Genomic DNA, 27,438 nt, shown 5'->3' with positions numbered 1-27,438 from the left:
CTGCATAACATTAGAATATAATTAGCAAAAGGAAATTACAATGATGTTTGCCTGTAAATACAGTCAACAATCACTTTCATAGGAAACAGACAAATACACAAAAAGCAGTGACCTGTGTCCATATTGCTAGATACCAAGCACAGGCACATGCTTTGATTCCGCACAAAAGCCTATTCAAAAAAATATCATTTATAGTTTCAACATTCTAGTTACATTCATTTACAGTCAACAAAATCACACAAAAATATTTGCAGGTCCAGCAATACTTCAAGAACTTGTTCCAGATGGACCCTTTCCTCTTCCCCTTCCCCTGCCTCTTCCTCTTCCTCCACCTCTTCCCTGCCAGTTTCCAACATTGAAAGGTGGATCTTTACCCAAATAAGCATAGTTGAGATTAATAAAACCTTTGTCTGCTTCTGTCAGTGGCCTTTTTGATGTACTTCTCTTGTGCCTATGAACTGGTGGTCTTGAGGTGGATTGCTGGGACTGAGATTGATGTGTTGGCGGCTGCTGAGAAAGCTGGGACTGAGGTTGATGTGTTGGCGGCTGCTGAGAAGGCTGGGACTGAGGTTGATGTGTTGGCTGCTGCTGAGTTTTTTGCTGATTTCTTTGTCCCTGATTCTTGTTTACCTACATATTAAAGAAAGCATTTCAGATCACAAAAAAAGGTCACAAACAGGCTGAAAGTTATAATGAAGTGCAAACGCACACGTTGTCTTTTTGTTGGTGCTTCGTGCTGCTGCTGATTACATGGTTGTCCAGTAGGTGGTGGTTGTTGAGAAGGTTGCTGTTCAGTAGATGACTTAGGAGGATTCTTGCAAGTTTTAGCATTATGTCCAATCCCTCCACACTTTCTACAGTGGATTACAATTCTCTTTCGCAACCTTTTGTCATGATCTTTTCCTTCTGTAACATCTCTCTTTCTAGCTTTCTTTGGCCTACCAGATTGAGTGACACTTGCTGGTGGGTCCAACTCCAGCATGTCTGACTGTGGCCACTGAATATCTCCATTAATAGGCTGCAACACATTATCATAGATGGTAAAAAATACCTCCCTATGATAGCAATTAGCCAACATTTTGTAGGGATCCTTTTTAGCTCTATGTAGAGCAGCAATTGCATGGGAACATGGAATGCCACTCAAGGCCCACAAATTGCAAGTGCACTCATTTTTGTCAAGGTCAACAACAAATTGGGCTCCCCGTGGCCCTTTTGCTTGATAACCTGAGCCTGAATTCCATGTTATTTCCCATTGTGCTGCACGTTTGACCCTTTCTTCCACAATTTCTCTAATGAGTGGTCCACCATCTAACTTGTATTTTTCCATTGCTGCCCTTCTCTTTTGGATCCTTTCCATCAAGTATTCCCTAATAGCCTCCATCATAGAAATAATAGGCTGGTCCCTAGCCTCTAAAATATGGGCATTAAATGATTCACACAGGTTATTAACCAACATATCACACTGTGTATGTTTGGAAAAAAAGGCCTTACACCAATGTCGAGGGTGTGGTCCCTTCTTCACCCATGCATGTGCTTCTTTGTCATAGGCTTCAAGGTCATCCAAGGCTTGGTTGAAATGTTCAACTGTTGTGGTGCTTGCTATATGCCACAATCGATCCTTTAAACCTAATCCTGGATATTTCTTCTTGAAATTCCTATACATGTGTTGAACACAGTATCTGTGTTCAGAATTTGGTAGAACCTCTGCGAGTGCTCTGTCCAGTCCCTACAAAAAATATCACAACAGGTATAAGTTAGATATCCAAGCCAAGTGGTGAGTTTGAGGGCAACAAGTATGCTATATTAAAAGTTCAAGGGCTTGTTTTTACCTACACTAAAAGTTAAGGGGCTTAAATTCTGCTATACAAAGTTAAGGGGCTTATTTTTACCATAGAATAAAAGTTTTAGAGCTCTCATTAAGCTTTTACCTTCTGCTGGTCAGACATGAAAGTATAATGTCCCTGGTTCTGTATTTCCAAGTCGCCACTCAAGAGGGTTAGGAACCATCTCCATTGCTCCGTGGCCTCCTTTTCAACAGCTACCCATGCAACTGGCCAAAGCCCATTGTTGGGATCCACTGCAATAGCTGTCAACAGCTGGCCTGGGTATCTACCTTTAATATGACATCCATCCAAACACAAAATAGGTCTGCACCCATCTTTAAAGCCTTTCTTCAGTGGGCCAAGGCAGCAGTACATCCTCATGAACCTTAGATTACATCCAGGTTCTCTAAATGGAGTGAACATAACCTCCATTGTACTGCCAGGATGAGTCCTTTTAATTTCTTCACAATATTGCCATATTTTCTTGTATTGTGACTCAGCTGACCCCTTGATCTTCTCTATAGCTAGTATCTTGGCCTTAGCTGCAACATGCTTAGATACTTCTGCCTGGTAGTTTTCATGGACTGTTTGCCTTAACTCTCTTGTTGACAGATTGTTATTTGATCTTATCCTCTCTACATACCTGTCAGACAGCCACTTGGCTGTAATATTCTTATTTTTCCATGCATGGCTGCATGTTTCATGGACATCATGCAGAGTCTTTACTACCAAGTCCTTTGTGCCCAGAGTCTTTTCTATTGAAGCAAATACAAACCATTTACATGGTTCCCTACACTTGGCCCTCACCCTGGTGGGCTCATTTTTACTGGTCCAAACAGGTTTACCCATCCTAATCCCATGCTCAGTCACAACAGATTTGAATTGTGCTCTTGACTCAAACTTCATCCCAATCTCGAATTTGGGATCCCTGAGGAATTTCTCTAGGACAAAGTCTTTGTATCTCCCTTTGAATTCATCATCTGATGAGTCATTGTCACTGCTCAGGTGATCAGGGATGTAATCTTGTTGGAGTGAATCTATATCCTCTGGTCCCTGGCTAGTTTGTTCTGCTGATCTGGTTCTCTTTCTCCTAACTTGTTTCTTTCTCGCACCTTGCTGTTGTGTTTCCAGGTCAGTTTCTGTTTGCCTTCCACAAACATTCTCTTGTTCTGAACATTGCGTCTGGTCAGTTGTTTCATCTCTCTGCTGTTGCTGTGAAGTTTCACCACAGCCATCAGCATTCGAATTCAAAATGTGCAGCATAATCTCTTAACCACCATAGTCATTGGCACCACTAAATCTATCATTTTCTTCCTCTACTTGGGATTCTGATTCATCATCTATGTTTTCATCCTCTGCTTCATGTTCACCTTGCTGTTCACCACCATAGTCAGCTTCATGTTCACCCTCTGCTTCATGTTCACCTTCGTGTTCACCACCACCATAGTCAGCTTCAGGTTCACCCTCTTCTGTCCCAACATTACTAGCTGCATGAGTGTTTTTTGCTGTTTTTTCACCCCAAACCTTTTCAACCGTATCTACACCTTCTACTGCCCTAACATTACTATCCCTTTGACTATTTTTTGCTCTTTTTTCACCCCCTACATTCCCAACCATACAGTCCCTTCTACTACTCTTCTCAGTACCTACATATCTAGTTATGCATTCTTCATCATCTACTTCCTCTATGACAACTCCAGTTTTCTTTTTCCCTTTGTCTGGTGACTCTATTATTACAGCATTTTTCAGTTCTTCAATTTCTGGATCTGTCAGATGATGGCAATACACTTCCATCACCTTGAATTTATATGCCCAGTCACAGAATGTCCTAACATGGGTATCAGTAGACAATTCTCTCAAACCAGTCCTCGTGTCTGCAACTGGTTCAAGGTAATAGTATAAAATGGTTGCATTACGATGACCAACTTTTCCAACCATTTTATTCAACTCATGGATTGACATACGTTCAGCATCACACATATCTATGTAGGCCACTTCTCCATTCTCATAACTGACATAATTTCCCCAATTTATTCTTCCCCCATGGTGTAATCTTATGCTAAATATTTCACATTCTGGATCTACATATCAATATGAATATATTGTTTCAATACAAGTTGGGCTACAACAAATGCAGATAAAAATACTATTCAAATTCATAATTAATTAAAATTTCAATTTCTTTTTCACATGTTTTTTAAAAAATAACCCTAATGTAATGCTTAAATCGAAGTTAAACAATAAAAAAGTTCCAATTTTTAATGAAATGCTAATTATTCGTAAATTCCTACACTTTTTGAACAACTAAACAACAAACTTAGGTGCCCACCACCATACCCCCACATCTAAGACCACTGGCACGTCACTTTCAGTAACCCCCACCATCAAAATTTTACTCTCTTCACCCATCTGACCACTAAATATGCTACCTATTTCACATTTAAAGGTTCGAACGAATATACATACCATAAGCGAGGACAGAATCAAAGTATTCATTTTCCGGCCTGATTTGCCACCCCTCCATTGTTGCTTCAATGTCGATGATACCCAAACCCGACAAGTAGGAATTAACTCTCTTGCTCTTCTCCCTCCGCAAAGATCCTCAAGAGAAGATGAAAATGGGTAAGGCTGTTGCTGTGAAGTTTCGACTAGCAGTTGGGTTGGGTTAGGAAAATGGAGGAAATGTGGAGGAGTTGTGCCATTTTTGTTTATAATATGCAGACAAAAATGCCCTTTGAAGAAGCACACTTGCATTCGTGTGAATTGGTCCTCCGGTTGCAAAACCGGAGAAACTGGATAAAAGGGCCACGATTTCCCACTTTTACAAGTTCAAGGGCTTAAAGTCATCAAAAAATAGATGAGGGGCTTAATTTTACCTAGACAAAGAGTTAAAGGGCCAATTAGATAATTTGCCCAAAGTTAAATGGTAAATCTTCTATGTACCATTTCTAGCTAACGGATTTGCTTATCACATATACAAAAGTTGATGATCAAATTTTAAGTAAGATGATGTGGCACGCATTCAAACTTGTTGGTGATGTAAAAAAAAATTAATTCAAAATTAAAAGGCATTTTTGTCACAAAAATAGCAAATTCAATTTTTCTTCTTGGCAAGTATTTTTTTCTTCAAAAGTGTTCTTCTCCTTAGACCTTCCAATATTATTGTTGTTCCAAGTTCTTCTTGTCCGCATGGTTCACTTTAGTATGGAATTCTCACTTCCCGTTTCGGAGAATCGACGCATCCTCCTCAGTGCAAAAATGCTTCAATACTAAATTGACTGGAACGCATTAGTGGTGTAGAGTAGTTTCTTTTGTAACCATTCCGATTATAGTGTAGTTTTGCTATAATTACCCCTACTTGCAATGATTCATAAATCTCTACCCCTAGATCTTTACATTTGCCCGGTAGGTAGCTCGACTAATTTCGTAATTTGGTAGTTATTAATGTATCCCGTAATCGACTTCCGTATACTATCTCACTATGTATTTTTTGAGCAAGTCTCTATACAATCTTAAGAAATTAGTCTAATCGAAAGGTTGAGATAAAAAGAAATCTTTACATTTGGATGTCAGCACGTGTAGATAATGCCCTTAATCAAGGAGAGAGATCCTTCCTTAAAAATGAAATCAATACACTTCTTAATAAGAAAATCATCCAAATCTTATTTTGTTAATATTGTAATTATACTCCAATGCAATCCAAATTTTCGCTATGATTTGGTAGAAAATATACAATATCATACAGGTAATTCGAAAGCTTATCCAAGATGTGACCGCGAAACAGTACTTCATCTTCTTCTCTCTTTTGGCATTTCACCTTGAGTACCTTGTTACCATCTTCTTATCACGGAGGAACGGGTGACAACACCGGATTAAGTGCATGGACTACTTTAAAAACAGTGAAGAAGAACATAAATTATCTTTTCACTGATTGAAGTTTGTTTTGTTCCATCAACCCTATTGAGTTTTCAGACTTTGGATTATAATCTTAAATGCATTTTAAGTAAATTTGCATAATAATAAAAAATTTTAAGATTGTTGATTAAAGTATTACACAAAATACAAGTTATAACTAACACAAAGTAAGAAATCTCTTATTCAACTTATGTGTTTCAATTGATTCAGTTTGTATGGATCATAGAGCTAATTGACGTAGTAGAAATTTCTGATTTCTTCGTAAAAGATCATTGTCCTTATAAACAAAAAAGTTTAGTTTTGCTCAAAAAACACACAAAGTAAGACAAAAGCAAATGGGGAAAAAGTGATGATCGTGAGTCATGTATAAGATACTATTCTTAATGTTTTTATTGCCTCTATTGTACTCAATAGTTTTGTTTTTGAATTAAGACAATATACCTCTAAAATATAATAAGAGGGGGCGAAAGTTGATAGCAAAATCAAGACCCTGTTTGGCATAAGAGTTTTTTGCCTAGTTTTTCTAATACAAGTTTTTTAATAACTTTAGTCAGAATAATTTCAAAAAACTTCTCAAAAATTTTAAAATACAAACTTCAAAATATAAAAAAACACACAAAAAAATTTCATTTTTTCCTTTCTTCGTCTTCCTCCACCACTTCAACCCACCATCACCTCCGCTGCCGACCAACACTAGTCGGGATCTCTTCTCCCTCTCCCTCTCTCTCTCTCCCGCCACCTCTCTCCTCCCTCCCTCTTCCTTGCGACCCTCCTCTTCCCCTCTCCCTTCCATCCTTGTGTTTTTTGGGCACAAGCGAATGGAGATAGAGCGACAATTTTATTAAATAGGAATAAAAAGAAAATATAAGAATAAATTATTTGATACGGTGGAGCACTATGTAATCGTGAAAAAAGATATTATTCTTCTTTTTTTTCATTTTTTAACAATTGTTGTTAACTGTTTTTTTTCTTTGGTAATTTATTCTTATGCACTAATGACTAAAGTGAAGTCAATCATGGATGTTAAATGAGGGACCATTTAACGGATGCCTGATTTTATTTTTTTTTTATAATAACAGGTGCCCGATTTCGTTAACACACTTAAAATTCATCTAAATTATCATATATATATATATATATATACACATACATTAATAACTATTATATTTTCCTATATTCCCTATTTAATCTTACCTACCTTCTCTTGTATTTATTTGTTTTCTCTAATTAATCTTATATTTCCAAAAGTATGACATGTGAAATACATCTTGACAATGGTTCAATGGACACCCGGATCCAAAATTAAATTAAATTATTGGTAAAGAATATTTGAAAATCAGTATCATGACAACAATTGAAGTAAGTAAATAGAAAACAAGGTGTGAGTCATTTAATGTGTAAATGAGAAATTTTTGGTTATGATGTAATCTGCAGGGGAACAATTTCTTACAAAGAGCAAGATTTTGTCCCCTCTAAAGAACCAAATTTTAACCTAAAATGGAAACTGAAATCAATTATAATAGTATGTGATTAATTTTGTGGAAATTTCTATACTCCCTTTTGAAACCATTTTCTCATTTTGTATCTCAATATCATGATAGAGGTTTATATATTTCAAATGATTAAGGGTCTTTTTGGCACCCCTGTTTTTATGGGTCTTCCTGTTATACAAGTTTTTTAAATAATTTTGTCTATAAAATCACTTTAGAAAATTTTACAAATTTTTTGCAATACACACTCTAAAATACTTTAGTTTGTTTGGACAACAAGAATTTGGAATAAAAATTTCAGATTTTGTTTTACTTGCATCATACACACAATTCCCAATCACCTTTTTATCTCACATACATCACATCACAAAAAGTGTTACAGTAACTGGATCAAATAAATCATCCAAATAAATTCTTATCCAAACAAACTCATATTGCCATTTGCCTCTTCTGCCACCACACTCCCTTACTGGTTTCACTTTCATTGTTGTTACTTCTACCTCATTAGTCTCCATCTCCACCCACCATCATCAACCTCCACTGTTGTCGTTGCTGCCACCTCACCCTTCATTTTTTTTCCTTTCTCCCACCCTCTTCTCCTCACTCTTTTCCTTCTTTCTACCTCTATCCCTCCTCCTTTCCTCTTTCCCCTGCCCCTACCACCCATTCTCTCTCACCCGAGTATACATCATTAGGTTTAGAAGAGAAGGGAAAGGGAAAGGGAGTAGGACGAGGAAAGGTTTGGGAGAGGAGGCGGAGGGTAGGGTCAGCGAAAGGGGTGGTGATGAAAGAAGAAAGAAAGAGAGAAAAAATGGATGACTGTCACCAACAACGGTAGGAAGGTGGCCACAGGATGAGGTGGGAGGGTAGTGATAGAAGAGAAATATAGTATGTGCGCTTTTTGATGTTTTGTGTATTTTGAAGATTTTGGAGTGTTTCTGATTTGTGTAGATAAAATTTGTCTTGTATAAATTCCTGAAAAACACACTTCCAAATAGAAAAAAAAAAGAAAGTTTTTAATTTTTCCAAGTCCTAAATACACAAAAGTTTTTTTTTTTTTTTTACAAATTCTATAGTAAATTACAGTCAAATTTTATACAAATACCAAAAAAATACACCTTTATTATCTCTTCGTCCTTGAATATTTTCTCAAATTAATTTCACATATTTATAAACTTAACACCTATGATTTCTTTTTTCCCCTTTTACGAACGTCAAATGAATAATCGTTAACCGAAAACCCTGTAGGCCAATTGATTAGTGGAGTAGAGTGGTTGAGCCCATAGAACCATAACCATGATCTTCCTTTTAACAATTGACATTATGCTCCCTTTTGGTCTTATCTATGTTTACCTTATCCAACATCTCCATCACCTACACTGACACACTTTCCACACGGACACGCCTAAGCCAGCAAACACTTGCATACATTAAGGTACAATCGAGTCAAATCTAAGTTACGATCTAATGGAATCAAATTTTAATATAATTTTATGAAATTTAAATTTAAATTTGAACTCAACGAATTAAAATTTAAATTAGTTGAAAATATCAGATTCGAACTCGAATTCGAATTTAAAAAAAAATATTTATTTATATTTTTAAAAAATAAATAAAATAATAATTTTTTAATAAATATTAAAAGTATATATAATTTTATTAATAAAATAAAAATAAAAATATATAATTAAATTTAAATTAACTTACGAACCAACCAATGAATTTAATATTTTTGAACTTGAAATCGAATTGAAAACGCGACTCTATCTGTGCGTTTGCAACGCTAGCACACACACGGTCTCACACACACTAACTAGCTACGCACCTGTCGGCATGGAGGAACATACAGCCTACGTCTAACCCTTGCGCCATCTGGCTACACCAAACAACTTCAAACAGATCTTCACCATCGGACAAACATACAACCCATCTCATATCATGATCAACGGTCACGATCCAGTTAACCAGCGGAACTTACAAACACTGCACACCACACAACCACTGCCTTCTGTACAGCAAAGCAATATGTTGTAGTAGTAATTTCGAGTGACGCTGCGGGACTACTAAATATAGTAGGTGTAGTTGACGTTGATGTTGATGAAGAAGAATCTGGGGATTGATACACAGAGAGCGTGACGAGATTTCCATTTTTATTATTATTTTTTTTTGCTTTTTTCCTTTCTGGGAAATTTATAAAGCTAGCTAGCAACAAAGAAAGAGTGGTAGTAGAATTTGCGATTTGAAAAAATGGCGGAGGAAGTAGACGTTGCTAAGGCTGTTGAACCTGCTGCACCCTTGGCAGCTGAACCACCTCTGGCGTCGGCAGTTCCGCCTAACGACGTCGTTGAGGAGAAGGCTATTGTGAAGGCGGAAAGTGTGTAGTCTCAACACTTTTTCTATTCATTTTTCCTTCTCTGTTAAATCTTTTGTTCTTTCTTTTTTTTTTTTTTTTGGCTTTAATGTTTGCTGATTGGCATGGGCTAATGCGATGCTTGGAGTATGTAAAATTTTCTAGTCTTGCGCTATTTAAATTGTTGCTGTCTTTGAACGCTTGAATAGGAATAACTAGTGATGTTTATTTTTTGGTACATTTTCGAAGATTATTTATATATTTTAGTTTTCCACCTCAGAAAAGCTAAGCTTTGTTGCCTTTGCTTTTTTTATTGTGGTTATATTTTATCATAGGGATCTAATTCGAGAAGAGTATAACGCCATATTTTTTCTTGGCGGTGGTTGGTGGTTTTTTCTTTTTTTGTTTGTAGAAATGGAGTATCAAGAATTAAGAATCGAAGAAGCGTTTTTAGGAAGGAAAAGTATCTTTAGTTGGACTGGGAGTAATACTTCTTTTAGGGGATATATATATTTCTATTCTGCGTGGCGCGCTAGTACTAGTTGTATTGCGAAGAGGTGCCACCTGGAAAGTTTTCGGAAATACTTGTAAGTTCTACGAGGAGTGTTCCTAGAGAATTCATGTTTAAGCCCAAGAAAGGTATTACGGTAAAAAATGATGTATTTCTCTATGCTTGCTTTCTAGTGTTTGACATGGATATCATACCTGTATGACAAATTACTGTAGCTGCACATTCTCTTATTGTTGATTAGCAGTCTCAAGGTTATGACCTGCAGTTTCTTGGTGCGTTATATCATCATCTCATCATCCTTTTCCTGTTCTAGAGTCGTTTGAAGTTCATTTCTTTCTGCCAAAAAAAAAGAGGGTAATTTCTTTCTGCATTATGCGCTTAAATATTCCACTAAGGAAAACCAGTAACCTGACATGGCTTGTGAAAATGATCACGAATTTTTGCTTCTCCTACAAAAATGTAATTCCTACCAAGATGCGCATTTGTTGTTTATTATGATCTTTCGGAAAGTTTTTGATTTTATTGGATACTCAGTACCTTGAACTAAAATTTTATTCATAGTGACATGACTTTTTTTTTTTCTCATTCTCCAGAAGCTTCAGAGCCTTCAGTGCAGAAGAGCCCCAAAGGATCTGTTGACAAGGGTATGTTCCAAAAGTTCATCTAGAACTTTCTAGCACCAGTAATTACTCTAACCAAATGCTGAGATCAAAGTCTGGCGTGCTTATATTATATAGGGTGTTAATGAATTTGTCTAAAAGCCTGTTATGATGAGGACTTCTTAATTAATTTTTTAGCTGAACATTTGACGCTATGAAAATTCCCGTGTATGATTCATGTTCCATCATGTGTAACCCTACTAAATGAACAATCATGTTGGCGCATCCAGATGTTGCTCTTGCCGAGGTTGAAAATGAGAAAAGATTGTCCTTCATCAAGGCATGGGAGGAAAGCGAAAAAACTAAAGCAGAAAACAAGTAAGGTTTCACCAACTTGTGTCGTTGACTTTCCATTTCCACAAGGCTGAACTTACCAATTCTTTTATTTTGGATTCTTGATCTTATAGTAAATAGCTGCGAAATTTACATGTATGCAGCTTCAATTTTCATCCTTTTACCTTTTTTTTTGTTTCATACCATCAAGGGAAAGAGTGTTGGTACATTGCATTCAAGGATGAAAATGCTGGGAAAGCACGTCACTGGCTTCTACCCTCTAATTTGCATTGTATTTTGTTTTTGAACATGATGAAGCACTGTTGTTCTTCTGAAGAATTTTGAATGGTACTCTAACCAAACTGTTAATGTACTTAGACAATGAAAATGTTTACTTGTAGCTCTTCATCTCTTGTTTTGCTTCACCATTACTAAATAAAATTCTTGTCATTTTGTGAGGTTGTATCTACCATTTATGGCAGATGTACTTGTTGCTCAAGGATTTCAACTTCTACATCACTAGTAATTCCTTTCAAATTATTGTACAGGGCTCAAAAGAAGTTGTCTGAAGTTTCATCATGGGAAAATACCAAGAAAGCAGCTATTGAAGCTAAATTGAAGAAAATTGAGGTAAACAGGCAGCACATAAGTGGCATTCTCAAAAACTAGTGCCTTCAGCAATGGGACATTTTCAGTTGAATGTGTGGAAGTTTGGGCTCGTAAGGTGGTCCAAACAGCATTTCCATCTGCTTTAAACTACTTAACTGACTTGCCACTATTTCCTCAACAATTACAACCATGCTTTGACCTCATGGGTATCCATAATTCATGCAAACCGAAAATTGTTGTATTCGCTCCCTCTGCTCCCTTTTTTCTGAAATTTGTGGCCATTAGTGTGCTGAAGGGGGTGGATTTTGCTTCATCACATTCACGGTTATGTTGTAGTTCAGAGAATATCACTATAGAGGCAGAATAAGTGCTTTCTTCTTAAGTTACCTATTTAATTCAGCAATTGAACCAAGATAAACATTAATATTCTTCTCCCTTTTTTTTTGTCAGTTGCTAATTGTTCTGATACCTGCAGGAACAACTGGAGAAGAAAAAAGCAGATTATGGTGAAACAATTAAAAACAAGATTGCTGAGATTCACAAGCAGGCGGAAGAGAAAAAAGCCATGGTTGAAGCCAGGCGTCGTGAAGAAATCCTTAAAGCAGATGAGATGTCTGCTAAATACCGTGCAACTAATCAAGCTCCCAAACAGGTGGGGTGTTTTGGATGCTAAGCTTCTCCGGGCTTCTAATATAGCATGAAGAACAAGTTTCATTATCCTTGTAAATTTGTCTATTTGTTGTTGTACTTGCGTGTTTATGGATGCGAGGACACATGTTTTTTTTTTTTTGAAGTGGTTTGTATAGAAAAAGAGCTTAAAGCCTGTGAAAGCAAGGCTTATGTTTACGATTTCTGCTACTGTGTAATTCTCTCAGTTCATGAACACATTCTGCTTCTGCAAGTCTCCTCCTCGGTTGGATGCTTGTATTTGCAGCAATGGTTGTGTTTTGATTGCATTTTTCATGATTTTTTATGGGAAAATTACTGTAGCGATTTGATGTATGTGAGGGAAAAAGGTAATAGGGAAATGTGATCACGGAAAACGACGTAATTTTCCGACGAAAAATCGCAATCCAAACAAGGCTTAAGATTTCCTTGCAGAATATGTGCTTTATGGTATTTCTTGCATCGACATCTAGCAGGCATTTCTGTTAATTTTTCTTGTTTGAATTTATGGACAAGCTCTGCCTGTCCGGTGGAACCGAAGCATTTACCAGTTTAAGGTTGTTTTCATTACTGACAACAGAGTCATTAATAAATCGATTTTAACGGTTAACACACAGAATTAGGAACTCCACCCCGCTGCCCACTAATTCCCCTCGTTCCCCTCATCTCGCTTCGCTTCTCCTGTAGGGCACTGGTGGAGTTAATAAAAATTTATCGTATAATTTTATTATAATCAAATTTTAGTAAATAATCGAGTATTAAAATATCAACGTATCATCAAGTTATTATCCATTGTAATTTCATAATTGAAATTTATAAAAATAATTAAACAAAAGTTACTTGAATGCAATTCAACATGATGAACAAATATAACTCAAATAGTCAAGTTTTTACTTTTGATACAAATACAATCGTTAAGTCATTATTGTGTTTTTTTTTTGAAAAAAAAAATTATTATGTTAAGTGTAATTAGAAATTTAGTATAACAAATTAATAATTTCTATTAGTAGACATGTATAATTATTAATATAATTGATAATATCAATTATATTATATATACTAATATGTATTATATAATACATATAACTAATAATGTCATTATTATAAATTTGTAACTAATTAAATAATATATATATATATATATATATATATATATATATATATATATATATATATATATATATATATATATATATATATATATAATTATACACACACACATTTTTTTAACGGGTAGCTGGTGGAGATGGAGTGGGGAATTACCGCCCCGTTTCTAAACTAAACGGGGGGAGAGGAGAAAAAATCCAATATTCATGCAGGCACCCACTAGCCTCCTGCAGGCACCCGCTCCAATTGCCATTCCTACACAAAATCCAATATTCATGTGGAATTCTAGTCTTCACGGTTTTAAATATGCTTTGCAAGGTTCAAGCTGACAATAATCTCGTGCATCTGATTGTGTAGAGCCATAAAAGCTTATGCTACTACAAAGTGATGGGTGTATGCTGAAAGTTTTCTGCAACAGACATGTCAGATCACACTTCTGATGGATGCACACCAAGTTATTTTGAACCCCGAAAATGAAAGTCTTGCACAAAAGGCACAATCAACCAAGTGAGACAGTTACAACAGGCAATTTTTGCAGCTAAAATCATATTTGCACACAGATCAGTAGTTGTTTACCATATATACTAAATAAAGCCTACTACGTTCCGTTTGCTGTTATAAACGGGATATGCAACTCTTCGCAATATCCCTGCATCAGTTGGCCGTGCCACGAAGCCTAAAATACCATACATATGGTGGCTTGTACCCTGCTTTCACAGCTGGAGATGCTAAAAGAAACCAGCTCAAACGTTAAGTACAGAGGTCTGAAACCAACCGAAAATCCAGGAACACCAATCTGCAGTCTTAGAAAAGACAGTAACTAACTAAAGGAGGTTTAACTCATTATTGGCAGAATACATCATGTAGTCATCAGTGGTTGCTAAGAAGCTCATGTCATTGGTGCCAGGGAAATCCAGAAGCAGCTGTAACGTTGATTCAGATGAATCCTCCAAGTCATTTGAGCTAGCAGAATCTGATCGAGGAGGAATATCTTCAAAAGCTGACCTGCTACTCTGGCATTTTGTATCTTCAATTTGGTTTACTCCAGCAACCGAGGGACCAGCTAAGCACAGGCTTCTTTCTGCTATGGTGCCTGAAGCTGCTGATCCACACTTAGTCGATGAAGATGCTTGAGAAATTGAACTTTCACATGCTATTTTCTGACTTTTATTGAAATTGCGAAATGCTTCTCCTACCTCAGAATTCCATATTCGTAATATATGGTCAGAATCAGACTTCCCTGTGGATGATGGTACGAAGAGCAGCGACTCCTTTGAAAGGCGTGCCTCAGCTTCGAGCCTTGCACTCTCCCATTGTGCCATGTGACGGGTGGAAGGGGATGCAGGAAGTCTTTGCAGCAGGCCACTTAGATTAGAACAGGGCTCGTGAGTCTGAGGATCAATGCCAAGGCAAATTAGGCGCTTCTTTAGATGGGTATTCCACAAGTTCTTGATCTCATTGTCTGTCCGCCCGGGTAATTGAGAAGCAATGGCAGCCCACCTAAAGACAGACAACAAGGATCCTTGAATGACTATAATCACCAGATGTTTTTAAAACAATTAACAGACAAGGTTATTCTTGTTTTGACAAGGTTATTGACTTGAAAGATTTGAGAAAAACTTCACATTGTAGGCTGCTGACATCCTAACGAACCTGAGCTGACCAGAATAAAAACTTTGCTAATTGAAAACCAGCTTATAGTAAATATATCCTAACAATCTCTTGTTTTCAGTTTGTCATCAATATCACTGCTTTATGAGACATGAAGCAGGCGGCCCCAAAAATATCAAGATTCTCTGTTCCTTTTGGCTGGCAATTCTTCATCTCATTAGTAGAACAGAAAAGTTATTGCTTTTGAGATGCCATGAAATCTCCCACAATTGCAAAACGAGAATAACACAGAAGACATCCTATACGACCAGCATTAATAAGAGCATATGTAGAGATTTTGTGAGATCAAACATGAAGCGAACCTATTGCCAAGGATGCCATGTAACTGTATGACAAGCTTCTCCTCATCGGGGCTAAAGGGGCCACGCTTGATGTCTGGTCGAAGATAGTTTGTCCACCGCAACCGGCAACTCTTGCCGCAACGGAGAAGACCTTAGGAGGAATAGACAAAATTTCACAATCCTCGCTAACAGAAAGGACAAGATTTGTAACCAACAAACTGAGATGCATCCTCAGCACCAAGGAACAACCAGAGGCTAATTTCAAATAAACCAAGAAATTATGAAAATATAATAGGGATGAATGAGTAGATATTCACCAATGACAAGGCACATGCACAAATTTAGTTCTTGAGATATCAAAGAAGCTGAAACAATAATGCTCCTATTCAGCAACAGAAAGGAAATACGAAAAGAATAACAACTCTGGGATTCATGCTAAGGCTTACCAAATGGCAAGTGCCATTCATCAGTATCACCGAAAAGAAAGTCATTTTTTCTTTTTCATACCAGCTAAAGCACGAAGCTAGTTATCTCTGTCTTTCAATATTTAGGAATTCAAAAATGAAGTATTGGGCATAGTTTCTTGTCAAACGACAATGAAGTTTTTTTGACCTACAACATTAAAGACAATCGAACTTCATTAGCATTAAGTACGACAAATAAGGTATCAAAAAGGTTGTGACTTTAAGAGCTTGACACAATTGATTGTGGGGACAATTACAAGTTCGAACTAATTAGCCAGAATTAATACGGTACAGTAGCTAGTTAATAATCTGTTTACATGTGATCCGGAGAGTGCATTTTCCCCGCTTTCCTTTAGGGGTTGCTTTTTCCTATCATTTCAAGCATTGAGCAGGCAAACCACAGAATGAAAAAGCTGAAAAAATGGTAGCAGTAACTCCTCGTGTTAGTATAGCAAATGGCTCAGGTGCAAGGTAAATTGACCTGCATTCCTGGGAAGAGAGCGCCAGCTGCCATGACCATTCTTATTGATGTACTCGATAAGCTTCTCATCTTCCTCCGGAGTCCATGGCCCTTTCTTCAGCCCCATCTTCTTATCACAACAGGGTGCTCTCCCCATACTTTACTTCTGTACTTTATTCTTCCTGATCAAATCTTTCTCTTATGACTCTGCGCCCTTGAGTTTCTGATCTTCTCGAATGAATGAAGGAACGATCAGCAGCGGAGCACAAGATCAAAAGCTCAAGCTTTGGTGCATAAAAAAATAAACCATGGGATGAGGAAGAAGTGAATGAATGCTACACGAAAGAAGAGAAGGAAAGTGAAAAGACCTCTCCTACATAAACACACACACACAGTAGATCATGCTAAAACTGTAGCTACAGCTGAAAAAGAGGGAGAGCTCAGCGAGTTCAAAGCCGGCTGTGGTCGCATTTAATACAATGATAAGATTTATCTGCAAATTCATCAATAGTATTCCTCCAAGCACATATGCATGCAGAGAAATAAGGGGGGAGTGGTGGTGGGGTAGACTTGAATTGCATACTAAGAGGTCAGCAGTATAAAATTGAATGAATGTTTGATTCTACAATAAATGAGTGCTCCGTCTTCTCTTTAGTCTGAGAATCTCTTTTATTTACTAGCACTACATTAATTCTTCATCTCAAGTTTTGGGGTTGTTTTTGCCTAACTTCCGCTGTGCGAATGGTAAAAAAAAAAGAGACTTGAATAGTTTCACCAATATACTCCACCAACAAGTTGGGCCATCCTGCACATAGCAGCAACGACAAGTAGTGTGTGAATGTGTGTGGGGAGAATTGATCAGAAAGAGGTATTATTAAATGCGTAGCTAGGCAGAAGAAATGCAAGCAGGGAGGGAGGGAGGGATGAAGTGAAAGGCATTTAATGCCAGATTGATATCAAAGTGAAAGGACATGGAACCATATTTATGAGATGAATCGGAAGCTGAATTCTACTCCTCCCGGTCCTGGCATCTTTTATTTGATTTTTATTTGCAGCTAGGATTGATATGAACATGAATAAGGAATGCACATGTGTAGGGTGATGGAGGAGGGGCCAAAGAAAGCACACAGAGGAGGGGCATTAATGGAGTCACACAGAGGAGGAAGTACGGATTGATACACCAAATGCAGTAGGATCATAAATGAGGGGACCATATATTTGACGTCTCAAATGTTGACAAGTCTTATATTTATCAAATAGTAATAGTATTATGGTTTTCCCATTCCCATACCCCATGTATGTATTATGGATAGTACTCTTGCGTTGCGTGGATTGCAAAAATGTTGCATGTGCTTTCTAACTCTCTCCAGTGCCATCATTTGAAGGAGAAGAGACGGCAAGAAGAGAAGATGGAGGGTGGACTAAAGACTTCCACCTTCAAAACGTAAGTGACATCAATGCAGTCAAAGACCGGTGCCACAGTCTCTCTGCCTGTCTGCCTCCTCCCTATAGGTCATTTTTACTCCACATCCCAGAGCCACGACTTTCTGTTCATCAATCAGGCCGATGGTCCTCCTCCGTATAACTTTTCATCCCCATTTTCCTTTTCAAACAGTTCCCTTTTTTTTTGTTTTTTTTTTTTTAAAAGTTCCCGTACCTCTTTTGGGCATACTGTTTTGTACTTTTTTTTTTTTAATCGATAGAATAGATTATTCTATCCTACGCTACGCTGGGAGGAGAAGAGGGCCCGAAAAGATTCAAGAATAATACGGAAAGGACTGAATATCCATCGGACCAAACAACTGCACTACGTATTCACCTTATTTTTTAAGCAAAGCTACTTTTAATGTGGTAAATTAACGCTTGCTTGCCACGCCACCAAATTTTAATGCATTAGTGGTAACTACCGGTCCAAACGCCGGTGGTTCACTGTTTTGTACTTCACTTCTTTTAATCCTATGATGAAGTTGAGGAACACTAGTCAAGCTGTAACAATTAAATTTAACTTTAATTCTATTTGGTTAGTACAGCCATGCCGAAGATGAGTCTTACTATAGCGCGGAACTCGACATTGACGAAAATCAATTAGCCTCCCCCCAGCAGTCTCACATATGCAACTCACCCTCAGAGTACAGCTTTTATTTATACTTAAAAAGGTGTTCATTCTTCGATTCACCACACCCTTCGACCGTGCCAGACGAAAATTCTTTTTAACACTCGAAGAATTTGCCTTAACTAGCTAGTGGCTGCTCTCCACAGACAATTGAAAGTTTCCAGTTTACGTCTAACACTTGTAGCAACGTGAACGTTAGACATGGATATAAGTCGTAGTCAAGCTTCCAACAAGAAACTCCCGAACTTTCGATATGTATGGAAAGAATCAACTTTAAACTGGATTCGCAGAGCCCATTACTGTTGAATGCTGTCTTCTTCATCTTCTCTCTGTTCCTTCATCAACTCCTTTTAACTACAATTTTCTTCATGCCTCCAGAGCTTCAGACCATGCCCTTGAATCGTTCCAAAAGCAACGAAGAGGTTTAGAGGGGATTGGAAGTCGGACGAAATACGCCTACTCATTTAGATTAGACAGAATCCACAGAGAGTTTTCTTTTCAGGAAAAATTCCAAATGAACTTCTATATTTAGCAGTCTACTTAAAACTAACAAGCAGTTATTTGTCGCCTATATTAATTAGTCCACATCCGCAACCTACATCTTCATCTTCATGTCGCTTTTTTTTTTCCGGCAAGAGAGAGAGAGAGAGCACTCTAGATGTAGGACAAAGTTACACCATACAGAAATCCTCAAACCCCTTATCCTCGATCCCAGACACCAGCGGCTTCGGTCCGGAGCAAAACTCCAGTGAGCATGACACGGTCAAAAAGGGTCCACACCATCTGATTTGTCATGATGCAATTAAGGGAAGGATTAGAATCAAAACACATTCCATTGGTTAAATTCTGCACGGCAGAGTTCCACAACACATAGAGAACGCTACCAAGAACCTAGTTCTAGAAGATTTTAAGTACATATGCATTAAAAAAAAAATACAGAAACTACAATGCCACGTCAATCCAAGAGCAAATGCTTAGTGAACCCAACAGATATGAGAGGCCAACTGAAGAGAGAATCCGGCATCTATCTGGTAACACTATATACGACTCTAAATTTCTTCAAATCCTCGTCAAATATAACGGCATTAAAGGGCCCAAGGTTTAAGCTAACTCCAGGTTTTTCTGCATGGAGAACCAACCACAAGTTCTCACACGATAAGGCCTCAAGTTTACACAGCACATCAGTCTCCTATTGATTGCTAAATCATTCAGCTCAGCAAACAATGCAGCCAAATACTTCTGCAGCAGCATTAACCACCACAAGGAGTCAGATTAAGCATATATTAAAAGAGACTCACAATAACAAGAAAGAGAAATGCAGTGGCCAAAATTATCATACTTTTCACTATCGGATCGCCAAATTTCAAAAAACCAGTACAGCACTAATTGATCTCAATTGCAATGGCAAAAATAATATAACAATCATACAGTACTAACAAGTGTACTCTCATGACCCATACATTAATCAGACACAAATATCATCTGCCTTGATATTTCAAGGCAAACAAAAGCAAATTGTATTCTTAATCATATCCCAGATTCCACATAACCATAGAACATAAAAGCCCCCTAAAAATTCTTTTATAGAAGTAACCTACACTTTTCCTATTCCGACCACCATTTATACTCATAACTACTAGTGGCAATAATATGATGGATGCTCAAACCCCATTTACAGGTTTCCTTGTTCCAACATGCATATAGTGTTTCTAAGCAGCAATATTTCCCATTTCAAAAGCTACTCCAGGTGGAAAAAGAAAGATCAAACAATAGAAAAGCAAGAAGGCTATTATAAGTTCTGTTATCAAGTTAACCAGGCTATTCCCCAAAAAAAAAAAAAACAAAAACAAAAAAAGGTCCTGATAATGCAAGAAGCAGTGGTAGTGACAATGCAAGTACAGTATGCAATTATGTTCATATTACATAAACAGTTCAAAGAATTCAAAAATGCCAACCGCCAGACTTCTGGACACTCAAAGGATGCCAGCACAAGTAGTAGCAGACACCCAAAAACAAAACGAAAAACTGAGGGAAGTTGACAGTGACTCACTGTTAGCACCACTATGTGCCAAATGGAACTACGGAAGTGCCATTACCATAGATCACCGGCAATATATCGCCTGATCTATATGGGGAGGGATTTGCTTGATCTCAGTCCCCAGTTCTTGCTCAATCCTGTACCTGTAAAATCCAAGTATAATAAACTAAGTTAATGCTGCAAGAGTAAAAAAATACAAAAATGAACACCTACTGTAACCTTCTTTAAGAAATTTAAAATCAGATGACCCATACAAATTGAAGCGGTCCTCATAAGTGATCAGATTCACAGCTAATCCAAGATGTCCAAACCTTCCAGATCGACCAACCTATTAAATAAAAAATCATGAGATTATAGAATAGGATTAAGCTCTATCAGCAGTTGACCTTGAATATATGTCCAACCTACATCAACCTACCCTGTGCAGGTATGTTTCTGAGTTCTTCGGAAAATCAAAATTGATGACAACATTGACTGCCTGTATATCAATACCTCTAGTAAACAGATCTGCAGGCACAATATGTGGAAAAAAGAAAGAAAAATTAACCAAATCTTGGACATAGCACAAGACGGAAACTAAAGTGAGTAAAAAGCAACCAATGAGCACAAATAACTGATGGAAGGGCAGAAACTTAAGCCACAAAAATAACAGGACCAAGAAAGATACCTGTGCAGACAAGATTCCTGCATGCACCATTACGAAAGTCGTGAAATACTCTATTGCGATGATCTTGAAGCATCTTTGCGTGAATATAGAAGCAAGAATAGCCAAGCTCTGTAATTTTCTTGGCCAAAAGTTCCACCCGATTGACTGAATTGCAGAAGATGATTGATTGGTTGATTTGAAGCTGTAGACAGAGTATGACTATGTCAACTGTTCAAAGAAAATATCAAATTATGGACACATTAGAAAAAGGACAAACCTTTGAGAAGAGTGTATTGAGGCAGTGTACTTTCTGTCTTTCTTCAACAAAAGCATAATACTGTGTTATACCCTTAAGTGTAAGCTCATCCATAAGGTTTATTACATAGGGTTTCTTCAAATATCTGTCTTTGAAATCCTTTACGGTGACAGGAAAAGTAGCAGAAAACATCAAAATCTGCCTATTCCCAGGCAAAAAGCGAATCAGCTGCTCTATAGAGGGTTGAAATTCTGGAGACAAAAGCTTGTCTGCCTGAAAGAAATCAAATCAAACGCAATCAAAAGAAAATAACTATAGTATTGCCATTGACAAATAAGAAGTTCAGAATGCCACAAATTAATTAACAATAAGAAGACCAATCTAATAATCTTCTTGTTATAAATCATGTAGTAAAGCTTTTTGGTTTCAACAAACGCAACTCATAGTTTAAGTCATATAACAATTCAAAAAAATTTTATTAGTTTAGAGCTATTGCAAACTTATAATATGCAGCAAGAAATATTTAGCATTTGGAGCTGTCGGGCTGCATATACTGTAAAACTGGAAAGGTTATATTAACAAAACTCCAGGTGCTTAATTTTGAAAAATAAAAAGCAATCTTTTATAACTTTCAATATGGTGACATATTTTAAAAAAAAATGAAAGAAGAAGAATCCTTCTAGCTAGCATCAACCTCCCTCCTCTTGAGCCAAAAAAATGGGAAAGACAGAGAGCACATGATTCACAGAAGGACAGTATATAAGCACAAGTGAATCTGTGACAGAAACAGGCAGAAGAGAAAAAACAAATAGGGAACCCAGGCAGAAGTTAAAAAAAATCCTAGCTACAAGTAAAACTTCAAAATGCAATCAACCTTTTCACATTTCGCCCTACTTTTAATTACTCAGGCTTCTCGAGCAAGCATAACACAGACGACCACACAAGAAGCACGGACAGCAATAGGAGAAGATAATAGAAAGACGCTGTACCAGACCTCATCCATAATAAGCATCGCACAATCTTTCAAAATACATACGCCCTTCTTAGAAAGATCCAGGATTCTTCCCGGAGTTCCAACAAGCAAATGAACTGGTTGATATAGACGCATTATGTCATCTTTCAAACTGGTTCCCCCGGTGGTAACCATGACTTCAATGTTTAAGTGCTTTCCAAGTTCTTTACACACTTGGGATGTCTGAAGAGCCAATTCCCGAGTTGGAACAAGAATAACAACTGCAGAAATGATACATCAGTCAGAGCAATTCAAGAACTGAAGCAAGCAACTCCTCGAAGAACCATACTAGAAAAAGTAACATCACAAACATGGACAGCTCAGTGGCAACTCCACAAAGGCAGTCCTAATAAAAGAGACATTCTGGGATAGTGAGACAGGATCATACCTCGTAAAAGTTAATAACTTGATGATGTAATGCTCTAGTGCCAAGTAGAATATGTAACAAAACAAAGTAAATTGTCTTGTAGCTAATAGTATCAATTGACTTTCTTATAATCAAACTAATATAACTTTAATTTTATTATTTTAATTCTTTCTTCATTGAATTTCTCCTGCAATGCTAATGTTAGTTCCTAGCTTTTAATCATATGCCATCACATAGACTAGAAAGTAATATCACAAGATGGGATCCCATCCCAAAAACAATTACTGTAAACACAATATGGCATGTGGCCAGCTAGACCAAGTTATCATACACCATGGCAGAAGAATTTCCCAAAGTTTCAAAAGATTTCATTGCCTATGATGCACAGAGAAACTGACTACTATTCAGAGAAAGTTATTGGCCCACACCTCAAAGCCCTCCCAATGAAACAAATTCCACTCTAGTGTATTTAGGTCCACAACTTCCTAAAACCACAAGGTAAATGATCTTGAAGGAGAACATACTATGTGACGACAATCATAACTGACTTCAATAAAGGAGAAAATACAAGAAACATAATAAAATGGTTGAAAGATAACCTTGAATAATGTTGCTATCTTGATCAATCTTTTCTAAGGCAGGGATGCAAAAAGCAGCAGTTTTTCCCGTCCCATTTTTAGCTCTAGCCAATATATCACTTCCAGTCAGCGCAATTGGAATACTCTCCTCCTGGATTGGAGATGGCCTTTCAAAACCTTTTTCATATATTCCCATTAGCAACTCACGCTTCAGAAAGTAGTCCTCAAATTCATTTCCCTTGGTGGCCGTCACATCCTGTTATGCGAACAGCAAGAAAACAGGTCAGGGTACATACAATAGATCAACATATCTTTAAAGCAAGGCCTACTAAGCCTGAAAAAACCAAGCATGTATCTAGAATGCAGTGATTTCCAACAAAAGTAATCAGATGGTTTAACAAAGTATTCCCAAGAGTTTTCTATTCACAAAAACCTTAGCAGGTACAAAATAAACTGAAAATAAAAGGGCTGCGAGAACATAGAGCACCTTAAATAAATTAAGAAAAAAGGCTCCATAATTCTGTATTTAAGTTGAACCACAAGTTTGCCTCTCATGAAGGCACCTAAAAAGAAACACAATTAATTAACAAATTTTGGACCCCTTCATAAATTTATCAACTCAACAACTTTAGGATACAAATTTCAAACCCCTTCATAAATTCATCAATCCTACTCTTCTTCAGAACGTTCTTTTTGCACAGAAACACTTTCAAACTAACTTTTAACTCTGAAAGAGAGAGAGAGAGAGAGAGATCTGATTTTCTGAACCTTGCCAGAACAAGACATAGTTAACCAGCCAACAAGGATTTCTTGTCATTAACAATAAAAGGCATATTTGCAAAACCTGTCAAAAGGTTTTAGAAATCCCAACAAACCCTTTGCCCCTGGGGCATAAACAAATGCATCTAATGCCCGTGAAATACTGAACCTCTAGCAAGAGACCAAAAAACAAACAAACTGGTTTTCCCTTGGACCAGGCCAGAGATACTAGATTGATCACAGAAGAAAATGAATAAAACACATAGGAGTTCCTACCTGCTGACAGCACAAGAACATATATGGGAGACATGAATGAAATGAAATGAATTATGCAAATTAAAGGTGCTACGCATGAGTCCCATAAAAATCCTATTGAATAGAATACACATACTAATGGAATTAAAAGCACAGTCATGTTGGCACAATCTTACCTCTGTTTTGTACCGAGTGTCTGCTGGTGGTATCTTTAGCTTTGCCTTCCAATCTTGGGAACTAAAAAATGCACAAAAATAGTTCAAATTACACACTAACAGAAAAGGCTAAAATAACAAGAGCAGAAAAGTCCAATGACCAAAAGTCAAAACTCGAAAGCATAGATGAACAGTTATTAGACGAACTTTATTTAAGATCAATACTGAAACATAGTAACACACATTCACTTCCACTTCCACAATGTAAAAATCAAGAAACGTGCATACCCATCTTGACATTCCCCCCAAGACTCTGAGACAAATGCATTCACCCTACGCCCTACAATTAATTTCCCTTACACGATACGTACAGGGTATTAAACAATAATTGGGCAGTAGATTTGAACCAACAAAGACTACTAGTATCACAAACTTAATATCTCACCTCTACTGACCCCCAAAGTCAACACACTCTCAAACAACAAACCTTGCATTTTAGATCCGTAATACCAAAATTCCAAAAGTCAACTTTGATTTTATTCACCATGACCAAGAAGAAATACAAAAGGAAAAAAATGAAGCAAAAAAATGCGAGAAAATAATAACAAAACTCAAAGAACATAAAAATTTTTGAACTTATAAAAAATAAACCATACCTCGAGTCTACGGCTTCAGACTGTATGGTTTTCTCGACCTCCTCTACAGCGGAATCGCTACCTAACTGTGTTCTACGGAGCCATTGCTGTTGCTGCTGCGGCGGTGGTTGATTCTGAAACTGCATTGGATTCCTCGGCAAGTACTGCTGCGGATTTCTAGGTTGAAAATTAGGGCTCGCGTTCGGGTTCATATTCCCACCACCTCTACCTGCGCCTGGCCCACCGATCCCCGGTGGATACCTTGCTCGCGGATACATCCCGGAAAATGTTCGGAATCCAAACCCTAACCGATTCGGTCAAATTCGTGAAACTAAAATTCCTAAAAACCAAGAGATATATACAAAAACTGCGAAACTGTATCGATCTATTGAAGGTAGGGTTTTTCAGCAACTAAGCAAAATTGTGGGCAAATAAAAGAGCCACAGATTTTGCAGTCCCGAGGGAGTGAATTCAACGCCGGGCGTTGGAATGATTTCGATTTTGTTTTTCTTTTTGCGGGAAATGGAGAAGAATTGTACACAAATCTTGTGAATTTTATGGAAGAAATTGGGGAAACTTTCGCTTCGCCGTTGATCGGAGAAGAAGAGGGAGAAAATTGAGAACTGCTTTTTAAGAGGAGGGTCTGAGTGGGCTCGTATAGGGGCCTGACGGATGTGACCGTTTTAGGGCGTCAGAGATATCTTATGAATTTACACCGTCGGGCCGGTATTTATATGTATTTGTCGTTGGTCGGTGTTTTTTTAAAAAAAAATTCGTACTAGCCACCATTTGGTTTTACCTAATTGCTGCTCGTCCTTCACTTTTTTGTTAATCACACACGGTTAATGATTTTGAAATAGAAAATGACCTTGATTATAGGTATACTTTCAGAAACCTCCCCTGAAGTTTGAACTATTTCACTGACTCCCTTCAAGTATAAAAAATTACACTAACATTCCTTGAAGTTAATTAATATTTAGACCCAATTGATAATTAAAAAGTGATATTAGTAAAGAGAAAATAATATGATTCCATCATTATCTCTCATATACTACATCGTTTAATTAATTTAATATCAATCCACACATTAAAAACAACTAAAATTTGTTGTTTATCATTAGAAATCAAATCACATATAGTATTAAAAAATAGTATATCATTTTATATTTTTCACTTAATACATGATTCAAATTACTCTTTTCAATTACATATCCATTGTCAAATATGATTAATAACAGATAATCCAAAAATTTGCAATCAAATTATTGTAGAGAATAAATTTTAACATCATAAATATTCTTTTCAATATAATGAGGTTAGTTACTGAAACTTTTAAGGCATTAAAAGCTACTCTTTGTAATATTTTAGTTGCAAATTTTTTATTATTTGTTGTTGATCATGTTTGATAATGGATTTGTAATTGAAAAGAGCAATTTAGATCTTGTATTAAATAAAATATATAGAATGATATACTATTTTTGATGCCATATGCAATTTAATCCCTGATAATAAACAGCAAATTATAGTGTGTTTTCTTTAATGTTTATGTGGGTATTAAATTAATTAAATAATTTAGTAAATGAAGGACAATGGTGAAATTATATTATCTTCTTTCTCTTAATATCACTTTTTAACTGTTGATTGGATCTAAATGTTACAAGATAATAAATTTCAAGGGAAATTAGTGTAAATTTTAAAACTTGAAGGGAGACTAGTAAAATAGTTAGAAACCTTAGAGGAGGTTTCTGAAATTATCCCTTGATTATATTTAATCTCATTGAACTTCACCTAATAAAAGTTGAGGTACTTCATAAATGACATTACTTGTCACTAAATTTAGCAATTAGTTGTGACCTACTATATAATTTGCATCTTGGCTGAAATAAAAAGAAGAAAAAAAGTATGAGCTGTTTTTGCACAATGTAATAGCTCCAAGTGAATTCAATTTTCTTAAAATTTGAAGGGTCAATTCAATTTCAAGTTCCAACCCCGATAAGGTTCTTAGTCGAACACCGACTTGAACAACATTAAATTTCGAATCGAGCTCAGTTTAATAAGAGTTTATAAAAACTTTGTTCGTCAACTAGTCAAACTTAATATGAACAACATTTTATATTCGATAACTTTCAAATTCAATAAAAAATTTGTTCAAATTTGTTTCGACAAATAAACAAGTTAAATTTGTACAAAATTTTTAACCTTATTAAAATAATCAAACAAGTTTGAATATTAAAATATTCATCTTGATTATGCTTGTTTACATCTCTAGCCCTTGTATTCTAGCCAAAACATGACCATTTAATTTTTGCCTTGAATCGAAGATGACATCTATAGATGCAAATCCA

General features: G+C 36.7%; 4 protein-coding genes across 5 annotated transcripts; 1 reads left to right on the top strand and 3 right to left on the bottom strand.

The window, feature by feature from the left end:
• Positions 1–637: 637 nt before the first annotated feature.
• On the bottom strand, positions 638–3,086 carry LOC113729495 (uncharacterized). Its single transcript, XM_027253786.1, has 2 exons — positions 1,929–3,086; positions 638–1,726 (listed from the first exon to the last, which is right to left on the bottom strand). Exons 1-2 carry the CDS (start codon positions 3,084–3,086, stop codon positions 638–640), a joined length of 2,247 nt encoding a protein of 748 aa, XP_027109587.1.
• Positions 3,087–9,282: 6,196 nt separating this feature from the next.
• LOC113733157 (remorin 1.4-like) lies at positions 9,283–12,586 on the top strand. The gene is made up of 5 exons (XM_027259349.2): positions 9,283–9,602; positions 10,683–10,733; positions 10,979–11,066; positions 11,570–11,651; positions 12,106–12,586. Exons 1-5 carry the CDS (start codon positions 9,476–9,478, stop codon positions 12,301–12,303), a joined length of 546 nt encoding a protein of 181 aa, XP_027115150.1. The 5' UTR covers positions 9,283–9,475; the 3' UTR covers positions 12,304–12,586.
• A 1,364-nt stretch (positions 12,587–13,950) lies between these two features.
• LOC140037097 (transcription factor MYB17-like) lies at positions 13,951–17,471 on the bottom strand. The gene is made up of 3 exons (XM_072081134.1): positions 16,301–17,471; positions 15,377–15,506; positions 13,951–14,903 (listed from the first exon to the last, which is right to left on the bottom strand). The coding sequence occupies exons 1-3, from the start codon at positions 16,434–16,436 to the stop codon at positions 14,228–14,230; spliced, it is 942 nt and encodes a 313-aa protein (XP_071937235.1). The 5' UTR covers positions 16,437–17,471; the 3' UTR covers positions 13,951–14,227.
• A 1,512-nt stretch (positions 17,472–18,983) lies between these two features.
• Positions 18,984–25,685, bottom strand: LOC113728047 (DEAD-box ATP-dependent RNA helicase 8-like). 2 transcript variants are annotated; one of them, XM_072081133.1, is made up of 10 exons: positions 25,115–25,601; positions 24,480–24,540; positions 23,311–23,545; positions 22,327–22,565; positions 21,354–21,605; positions 21,098–21,278; positions 20,849–20,937; positions 20,685–20,758; positions 20,443–20,573; positions 18,984–19,175 (listed from the first exon to the last, which is right to left on the bottom strand). In XM_072081133.1, exons 1-9 carry the CDS (start codon positions 25,369–25,371, stop codon positions 20,495–20,497), a joined length of 1,467 nt encoding a protein of 488 aa, XP_071937234.1. In that variant the 5' UTR covers positions 25,372–25,601; the 3' UTR covers positions 18,984–19,175; positions 20,443–20,494. The 2 variants fall into 2 exon arrangements, with proteins under 2 accessions (XP_071937234.1, XP_027108320.2); XM_027252519.2 differs by lacking the exon at positions 18,984–19,175 and adding an exon at positions 19,207–19,631 and having other exon boundaries at positions 25,115–25,685.
• Positions 25,686–27,438: the final 1,753 nt, after the last annotated feature.

The sequence above is a fragment of the Coffea arabica genome, chromosome 2e (assembly GCF_036785885.1).
Source record: "Coffea arabica cultivar ET-39 chromosome 2e, Coffea Arabica ET-39 HiFi, whole genome shotgun sequence".
In the NCBI taxonomy this organism is placed as follows: Eukaryota; Viridiplantae; Streptophyta; class Magnoliopsida; order Gentianales; family Rubiaceae; genus Coffea; species Coffea arabica.
The sequence above is the reverse complement of the archived record's forward strand: the minus strand, read 5'-3'. Positions and strand labels throughout refer to the sequence as shown.